The following is a 10,419-nucleotide window of genomic DNA, read 5'->3' as shown; positions in this document are numbered from 1 at the left end:
TGGCGTCCACCTCGTTCATTACGACTATGCCGTGGAATGCGGCCGTGGGCTACATGAGTAGTCGAAATGCGGCCGTGAATGGCAAAAAGGTTGGCCACCCCTGCCCTAAATATAGTGCTGTTGCTGTATTTTGATTTAAAAGAGTCTTTTGTGTGTAAAAAGAACAAGTAGATTGAATTTCTAAACTTTATAGTGCGACTGAGCCGATTTTCTATCTAGCCATTACAGCGAAAATGGGAGATTTTGGTCAAAATAGCCCCATGGGTTATCTCCAAAACAAGAGCCAATTTCAAAAAACCAAGGTCATGTTCGGAATCAGTGCCCTTCAGAACCCCCAAAACCACTCTTACTTTGTCCGCCTAAAAATATGTGTTGACCAGTGTAACAGAATGACGTGAAAATTTTTTATATATGAAAAAGGCTCAGTGCAGAGCCCACCAAGGTTCTCTTGCGAACGCGAACCTCTAATTTCTCGAGGTTCGCACGCCGAACGCGAAGCTCACTTTATCCCTAGTAGTAACATATGTCTTGCGTTCACCGTTACCTAATCCAGCTTTAGACAAAAAGTCATCAATACTTAGGTCACCCGCGCAATGGTTAAGAATATGAATTTTGGCCTTGGACAAAATGTTCAATTGTTGATAATATTCATCATCATCATCGGCCAACAGAGAAATAGGAACCAGATTCAGATGCTGAGATTTCATGCTCCAGCGACGTTAACACCGGAGCCATGCGATGGCTAATGGCTTATGTCGTTTCTGCCGTTCAGTAAAACATGAACACATTCCGGGAATTGCAGCATCCCTAGCGAAAAAGTCGGTAATGTAAATTTGACAATCCGGAATTAGGTCTGGCTTGCCCGGGTTCGAGACTTCGAGCCCATGACAAAAGTGACGCTCAACCACCACACTCTCTCGTCGGATTCAATCTATACGCTGTAACGACGTGCAAGTGAAAAACCCCACATGATATATCCATTACTGTATATAATCCCGTATTAATCGTTGAGTTCAATGTTTAAATATGTCGGCTATAAGTCGGAATTTCTGGAGTTCGTGCCAATACCGAGCTTTGTCCTTACCGACTCCAATCGGCCCTATGGTTTTGCTTACTAATATTTCGAATACGCATTTATGCAGTAGTAGTAGGCTACACGAAAAAGTAAATGATACCTGTAGGCTACCTATCTCGTCCTATGATAATAAATTGGGCAAGACGTACTTTGGTACATAAAGTATATTCAGCACGACTTCCATGCTCAATTTGACACGAGTTCTTTAACCGTTTACAGCATATACTTTACGCAATTGGTCGCTCACACATGGCTGAAAGCGTATTTGAACATGAGGTATCTCCCAATTTGTTGAGATTTTTAAACCATGCTAAGCAATCCTCAACATCTGGAACTGCGTCATCATTAGGCTCATTTTCAGCCCACACTTTAATATCATCAGTAGTCATCACGATGGAATCCTGGAAAATCCACGTGTCTTCGACAATGGCATCTGTTCCCCCGACGAAATACATTGTAAAGTCTGGAACCCCAATAGTGTTTTGGAAACTGAAAAGTTCAAATATTTCAGTTATGCATCTCGTTCATTCGGTGTAACGTCGAATATAAATGGCGGAGATCCATGAAAGACTCCCGTACACTCGGTTCAAGCTATTGGCTCAAATTCAATGAACGGTTCAGTTTATGTGGAAATATGACGCTAATTCTGCAACGTCTGACACGAATACCTTTAAGATGGCAAATTGTTGTTGTTAAAAACAAGTATATTGGTATAAATTGTAGCAAAATAAAACAAAGAATTTCGAAATCGCAGCGACTGTAGCTTCCGATCACGACCAGATTCAGTAAATTCTGCGCTCTGGAAGATAACTTTTGGATTGCCAGAAATTCCACAGTCTCTTACGCAAATCCATTCTGACTACAGCCTCCGCGAAGCGGAACGAAGCCGTAAAATCGGTCGTTGCCATTGCCTGTTTTCATTTTATAGTAGCAGTCTACAATCGACTCCAATCATCTGAAGTAACTGTTACACAAATTGCCATGTTTCGTATACTGAAACGTATTTGAGCCAGTCGTGTGGATTCACAGCATTCAGACTTATTCCTATGACCAACCCGCCAAGCTCGCCATTCCTTACTGCAACCGTCGCGAGACGCGAGTTATGACTTGCGCAAAATGATGACTGAGCACCGTAATTTGTCTCGGCAGTGAGGTATTTGTATTCATGTCCATTTGAGTATCGATACCATCCGTCACTCGTGAACCCAACTGCAATAAAAAACGCTTTGAAGTATCGGAACAAAAAGATAAAAGCATTTCAACAACAGAATTATGTATAGAAAATGTCATTAGATCCGAAGTATCTACAAGCCTTCATTTACTGTAAAGCAGCGCTCACCAACACGCGACCTGGAAGTTTTTATTTTGCGGCCCGCGATCTGATTTGGGATTTCGGATGATTTTGAAATGCTGCAATTAGTTTCAGCTTCAAAATATTGTTGTTGTTCAAAGATAGCTATTCTCCTGTGACCACCATCCCTATTCCTCACTAGCTGAAACGGCTTCGGCGATGAAAACAGCATTCCATACAGGAAGAATTCTAGCTGATATGAGTGGACATAATTATTGCCTTTACGTGCAATGGCCCAAACACTGCCAAGAGAGAGAGAAAGAGAGAGAGAGAGAGAGAGAGAGAGAGAGTCTTTCTTTTTCATCCAATCAAAGTAGGCCTACATACCAAACAGACGGCAATTATGGTGGTACAGAAAATATGCATGCACATTGCACAGTATTCGGTATCAGATAGGAGTGATCGATACGACCGAGGAGGTCAACTCGTCTGATCACACCCTCATCAAACAAGTACACTTGTCTCTGTATGTACAGTCTGGCTGTAAAAAACGATGGTACCACATGATCAATGAAGCAATGTCTGGGCGAGGTAGGGCACCAGATAGGGATGGTACAAACCCCTGAAAGGTTCAGGTTCGTGTGTACGCGAACCATTTTGAAAGGTTCTGTGTGAACGTGAACGTGAACCTATGACGTCACATGAGGTCATAATGCTAATTCCAACCCTACATTTCAGTGAAGTGATATATTAATGTGCACGAGACCTAGCGACTATAGGGATGGTGTGAACCTGAGGTTCACGTTCGCGTTCTGTGTGTGAACCTCGGAAGTTTAGAGGTTCACGTTCACAACAGAACCTTGGTAGGTTCTGGACTGTGAACCTTTTTCATATATTACAATTTTCACTTCATTGTGACATCTTTCGTTCAAATTTATTGCATTTCAACTGCGGGCCACTCTATGCATGGCGTTGGCAGTATAAAAGTCAACAGTATATGAACATGCACCTTGACAATCTCAAAAGTTTTACTTGTTTTGTTACAAAAGTTTGCTCGAAATATCCAGCTTAATTACCGTTTGTGAACATTTAGTGACTCTCTGCTGTGAGCTCGACCCGCAATCACAAAACATCACGAGCGAAATGCGTAGTCAGCAATGATACTTATTCAACCAATCAATCGTTTTCTGACGTAAAAAATCTAGCAGGGGTACGGGGTAAATCTTCATAGGTTCACTATATCATTAAAACCAAATCCGTACGATTGAGGTGTTGGCTATTGCTGTATAACTTATTATTGGGGTAAAATCGGTAGCAAGTATAGAAACCCGTTTTACACTCTGCTCAATATCAATGTAGCAATACTCAGACGCCGAATACATTGTCCGGTCTGGCCTGGACCATTAAGGCGTAAGCTTTTATTCCCTGGTAAGTCCTGGTCAAAATTGTTGGCTAAGCGACGGAAAATATTGATTTTATGGGATTACTATATTCTTTGATTGCCTCAGTTGATATATTCAGCGACGTTTAAAACGCCAATATGTACCTCAGCATTGTGGCATATGTGGCCCGACTCGTCGCTAGGTATCGTGTACACTAGGGCTGTTCAAAAATAACTTTTTTTCCTGAATCTTGCTGGTTACTTGATTAAATCGTTGGGTTGCCTTAAAAAACGACGCATACCAAATTTGAATTCATTCCGACAAATATTCGCGGGTTACGTAGAGTTTGAAAATTTCGGATTTGCCCAGAAACGCAAAAAAATTTTTTTTTCAAATTTTTCTGCCAACCCCATGAAATTGTTGGGCTGTCTTCAAAAACTATGCAAAACAAATTTGACTCAATTCCAAGCCGTAGAAGCGGAGTTATTTCAGTTTTTATTCGATAATTCTGGGATTATCCTTGATTGATTGATATAGGCTATCACTTCACTGAAAGATAGGATTGGAATTAGCAATATGACGTCACGTGACGTCATGGGGTTCACGTTCGCGTTCACACAGAACCTTTCAAAAAGGTTCGCGTTCACAAGAACCTGAACCTTTCAGAGGTTCACACCATCCCTACTAGCGACGACTCGTCAGGCCACATTATGCCACAATGCTGAAGTAGCCTACATGCTTATAATTTTTAAACGTCATCAACTACAGCCATCAATAATCCCATAAAATCAATATCCTTCGTCGCTTTGCCAACAATTTCGACAAGGACTTGCGAGGGAATATTAGCTTACGCCGGGTCTAGGCCAGACCGGACATCGTATTGTCGGCGTCTGACTATTGCTACGTTGATATTGACCAGAGTGTAAAACGGGTTTCTATACTTGCTTATATGGTTACCACATATTGTAAATCTGAAAAAAGGAAACTTTTTAAAAATTTTCAGACTTGCAATACCGGAGGAAAATCCTGAAAATATTGTAAATTTTTGACTAAAAAGAGGTCAAGTTTCCGGCTCAATTCCCGAAATACAGTTTTACTTCCTCATTTTCCATTCGCTGACAAAAAAGGCTTGCATTCCGGCTCAGTTCGCAAAATAGCCGCCGGAGCGTTACTTCAGTGCTGATTTACTGTATCTCAGTCGGATTTTGCCCTATATTTAAACCAAAATTCTCAAAAAAGAGGACATTTTGGCGTCCTCCGAGAACACTTTCAAAAAAGAGGAATAATCATCTTAAAAGAGGACGTATGGTAACCCTATACTTGCTACCGATATTATCCCATAACCTTTTATACAGTAGCCAACACCCTAATCGCACGGATTTGCTTTTATGATACAACGAACATATCAAATCAAGATGGATCCCGTACTCCTGCAAGATTTTTTACATTAGACCACGATATATTCTTTATATAAATTTCAATGATTGATTGAATAAACATCATACCTACACTGTAAAAAATCTGGTAGATTTACTGGAAAATCTCTGTAAATTTTACAACGAATTACCGGTCGCAGCCAATAACTGTGCGTAGCTTGTAATTTTACATTTTGATATGTGATATTACCTTAGTTTAGCTGTGAAGTCAAGTTACCAGAATTTCTTCGCAAAATTACTGACAGTTACACGCAGAGGTGGTCAGTAACGAAGTACTTCTACTTTTTAGAAGTACTCAAGTAGTTTTCCTCTACTTCTGGCACTTACTCAAGTAGATCTGAATTTCACTACTTCTACTTCTACTTCATAATTCTTTGTGATCTACTTACTTACTTTTCGCTATTTTCAGTTTGTCAAGTAGAAGTAGTTTAATCCTCCAATCACGAAGATAGCTTGAGTAATTTCGGGGCTGTTTTCACGCAGTATCGACATTTAATTTTCATAAAAGTTGAGTTAAGCCTAGAATTTTGGTCGCGCATAGCGCGCAGTGAATGCGGAGTATCCAGTATGATTTCACGAAAGTATCGTTGAATATAATTTAGGTGGCGGGTGGGCATGGTTCCGTTCACACCGCATTGTCACCCTTCGCCATATCAATTATTTCATCGCTGTATATATGGCTTATCATAATGTTTGAAACTGATGTTTCGCAATCTAGCATTTACTTATCATATCGTAATCTAGCTGTCCATGGCGTGTCCTAATCTGGAAAATTGGACTCTGACTTTTTTTAAGTTTTAGATCTGTTTCAGCATACCAACCTTCGAAACTTTCTGGACTAAAGACATTGAATACATGTTCCGTTTTTAGATTTAGATTTCACTTGCAATTCCCAGTACAATATATTTTGATTTCTAATTAAGATCGATTCTTTTTTCTGGATAACATACATGTTGAAGTATAAAAGCAAGTGTAGTGATGCCTTCAATTTCCAGAAATAAAGCTTGCAGCAAACAAAACGTTCATATTGCCAAATTTAGTCTACTGGAAGCTTTTCGACTTGCTCTCTTCACCAGTGAACGCCATTAAATGAGGTTAACCAAGTTCGAAATATAGAAAGAATTTTGTCGTTGTGACATAATAATGACAAGTACACAGAGTCGCGAACATCAGTAATCAGTAAGGAAATTTAGAGGTTCACGTTCACAACAGAACCTTGGTAGGTTCTGCACTGTGAAGCTTTTTCATATATTACAATTTTCACTTCATTATGACATCTTCCGTTCAAATTTATTGCATTTCAACTGCGGGCTACTCTATTCATGGCGCTGGCAGTATAAAAACTACAGTAAACGAGCATGCACCTTGACAATCTCAAAAGTTTTACTTGCGTTGTTACAAAAGTTTGCTCGAAATATCCAGCTTAATTACCGTTTGTGACTCTCTGCTGTGAGCTTGACCCGCAATCACACAACATCACGAGCGAAATGCGTAGTCAGCAATGATGCTTACTCGAACAATCAATGAGATTGATATCGTTTTTTCATGTAAAAAATCTAGCAGGTGTTCGGGGTCAATCTTGACTTCATAGGTTCACTGTATCATTAAAACCAAATCCGTACGATTGAGGTGTTGGCTTCTGCTGTATAACTTGTTAATGGAGTAAAATCGGTAGCAAGTATAGAATCCCGTTTTACACTCTGCCTAATATCAATGTAGCAATACTCAGACGCCGAATACATTGTCCGGTCTGGGCTAGACCGTTAAGGCGTAAGCTTTTATTCCCTGATAAGTCGTCGTCGAAATTGTTGGCTAAGCGACGGAAAATATTGATTTTATGGGATTATTATATTCTTTGATTGCCTCAGTTGATACATTTAGCGACGTTTAAAACGCCAATATGTACCTCAGGATTGTGGCATTATGTGGCCCGAGTCGTCGCTAGGTATCGTGTACACTGCACAAGTGTACTGTACATTGATATAGGCTATCACTTCACTGAAAGATAGGATTGGAATTAGCAATAAGACGTCACGTAACGTCATGAGGTTCACGTTCGCGTTCACACAGAACCTTTCAAAAAGGTTCGCATTCACGCGAATTTGAACTTTTCGGTGGTTCACACCATCACTAGTAATCAGCGCACGGTTACGGTACAGCACGCACAAAAATCAGCTGTAAAACTATAGATAACTAACCTACGGAGGTTAGTTATCTCAAGTAAAACAGCCGAATGACAAAACAACACTAATGGAAGATTCCCAGCGTGTAGAGATGTTCTTTCTGGCGACACAATATAGCATTTTTACAGTCCACCATATTTTTTATTAACGTTTAGTAATCGCACAATGTGTTTACACCTTATCCAACACACCATCTCCGTATTGCTCTTCGACTAAACTACAGGCCATATATTATGGGGGAGTGCGCAATACCATGATATTTTCTAAAACGTGCTGTTTGAGTAAACAGATGATGATTAGTATCGCATTTCCATATCAATACTATCATTTTTATCCCATGATGTGGACGAATGCTTATCCTTATGATATCGAAAATTGAATACCTGCTGGTATGCATCAATATGAATCAGGCTCGTCACCTTTCGCATACCGGTAGCTCAATTTGCACCTTTTTACAATCCATGTAAACGAATTAGGATCGTTTTCACAACTACTTACTTACTTGAGTACTTTTAAAGTCAGTCAATTCTACTTCTATTTTGAAATCATGGCTATTTTATTGCAATATATCATCTCTACACGGCCGTTTTCAACTGATAACGTCACAAAAGCTATAAACCGGTGACGTGGTCAACATTGCATATCCAGTAGTAAGGAGAATTGCCCCGTGGAACTTTGGGGGGTTTTCGGGGATAGAAGATCAGGCCGAAGATGACCAAAATTGCTCATAAAAGTATTTTTATGTACTAAACCTTCATTTTGGTCACAAGCATCGAAGTTTCCTGACAATTTTTCAAATCTGAACAACCCTAAATTCCTCTCGCATGATACCAGGCACAATAACAATTTTATTAAAATATTTGAAAATGTGATTATTTTCCGTGTCAAGCGTGCATAGTACAATTATAGAAATTAAACATGGAACGGCAACGACCGATTTTGCAGCTTCGTTCCGCTTCGCTGAGGCTGGAGTGGAGAGTGGATTTGCGTAAGCGACTGTAGGATTTCTGGCAATCCAAAAGCTATCTTCCCGAGCACAGAAATTATTGAATATGGTCTTGATCGAAAGCCACTGTTGCACCGATTCCGAAAATATAAATTAAAATAATGATCAGGCACTGATCCACCTAGAATCCGTCCTCCAAGTCGAAATATTGGCATTGTTCGAACAATCAGAGAGTCGCAACGGGTAATTGTTATGGTCATTGTGTTGCAGTTACCCGATTGTTCTGAACAATGCCGATATTTCAGCTTGGAGGACAGATTCTAGGTGGATCAGTGCCTGATCATAATTTAAATTTATATTTTCGGAATCGGTGCAACAGTAGCTTTCGATCAAGACTAGATTCAATAATTTCTGCGCTCGGGAAGATAGCTTTTGGATTGCCAGAAATCCTACAGTCGCTTACGCAAAACAATTCTCCTCTCCAGCCTCTGCGAAGCGGAACGAAGCTGCAAAATCGGTCGTTGCCGTTCCATGTTTAATTTCTATAGTACAATAGTAAATTACATTTTCACGATGTTTGTGGAATGCCTGTCAGCAAGCTCCCGTCAAAAAAGGTATACTTGGAACTTATACATTGAATATCCCTATTATTGATGCTGCGGCCCGCGGCGTCAACAAAAGCAAGAAATTGGCCCGCAAGCACATTTGAGTTTGAGACCTCTGTTGTAAACAGTGTTTTAAACAAAGGCCTTTCTAAAATGACAAAATTTTTAAGTTGTAAAACTATGCCATAATTGTGTAAATACTTTCTAAAAAACATATTGTATGAGCCTACGGACAATTACCACCCGATATAGCCGACGTATATCGATACGGCAAGGTTGGAACCCTCAAACTAATCGGTTCAACAGCAATAGTACAGATATTTCGTCAAAGGAGCTACATATACCCTATATTTTCAATTGTCAATCTCAATCCACTATGACGTCACAATTGAATGATTGTGACGTCATGGCATAAAAAAACAAAAAACAAAACAATAAAAAAACATGTTTTAAACAGGGGCCTTGTTTTAAACATGTTTGTTTTAAATTGATTTTTCTTTGAAATGCAACCCTAGTTACGATACCGATTATGTCGATCGCTTTGTATTAACCTAGTATCGTCGGATAATGTTTATACAGGTGTTTTCAGCTCTTTTTAAGACAGAATTCGAAAACTTGATATCTCCCGTTGTTGTCTCTCTAGAATCACCTACATTCGTTAGCATTACTCATTGTTTTAATTTTAGTGTTTTGTTATAAAATCAAAAGTGTGTCGGGCATGAGGCTCGGGTGGTTAGAAACGAAGTACTCGTACTTTTTTTTGTAATACTCAAGTGGATTTCGTCTATACTCGTACTACTTGATCAAGTTCTTATTTATCTAGACCACTCCCACTTTTACTTTACATTTTCTGGCAAAACTGCTCATTTTTACACTTTGAATTCATGAAAGGAGATGTTTGTACACCTGTTATCAGTGAAATTGTCATAAATACTGGGCGAAACAAGCCCGAATCTGAATATGTTTTCGAAAGTCGCACCTGTTTGCAGTGCATAAGTCAACTAGAAGTAGAAGTAACGCCGTAACTTTGTACTTAATTACAAGTAGAAGCAGTGAATCCCAAGACATGTTTAAACTACTTCAAATGACAGTAGAACACGAAGGCCTGAAAAGTACTGAAGTTAGTTCAGTGGTTCTCAACCTTTTTGGTTTCGCGGACCCCTTTTTGACTGTCACGTACCCTCGCGGACCCCCTCGACTTTTAGTTAAAATTTAGCTCAATTATGGTGTGACTGTCATCTGTCTTGTGCAAATATGAACTGCATGTAGGCTTGTAATAAATAGCAACAAAATGACTTTTCTTGACAATGACATCATACTAGTTATGTAGCAATTGGGTAAACATTTATTATTTCAAAGCTAATTTTGCAGCTGTAATTCTTGAAGTATGTGGTCCTGAAAATCCGAGTCTTCGATTTTATATAAACGAGTGCCGGAAATCCATTTCCACAAAGATAGATGGAGGCTAATGTAATATTAACGCGTAACTATGCCAACGACA

At 39.5% G+C, this 10,419-nt stretch overlaps 1 protein-coding gene across 1 annotated transcript in view; it reads right to left on the bottom strand.

The window, feature by feature from the left end:
• Positions 1 to 917: 917 nt before the first annotated feature.
• The window catches only part of LOC145433685 (uncharacterized), a 29,334-nt gene continuing 19,832 nt past the window's right edge, over positions 918 to 10,419 (bottom strand). Inside the window, exons 6-7 of the mRNA XM_080310855.1 lie at positions 2,131 to 2,284; positions 918 to 1,564 (exon numbers count right to left, since the gene is read on the bottom strand). Of these exons, the coding sequence (XP_080166981.1) occupies positions 1,303 to 1,564; positions 2,131 to 2,284 (416 nt within the window). The 3' untranslated portion in view covers positions 918 to 1,302. The remainder of the gene's footprint in view (positions 1,565 to 2,130; positions 2,285 to 10,419) is intronic.

Source organism: Botryllus schlosseri, chromosome 2 (assembly GCF_051294905.1).
Source record: "Botryllus schlosseri isolate E-star chromosome 2, Bs_hap1, whole genome shotgun sequence".
Lineage (NCBI taxonomy): Eukaryota > Metazoa > Chordata > Ascidiacea > Stolidobranchia > Styelidae > Botryllus > Botryllus schlosseri.
The sequence above is the reverse complement of the archived record's forward strand: the minus strand, read 5'-3'. Positions and strand labels throughout refer to the sequence as shown.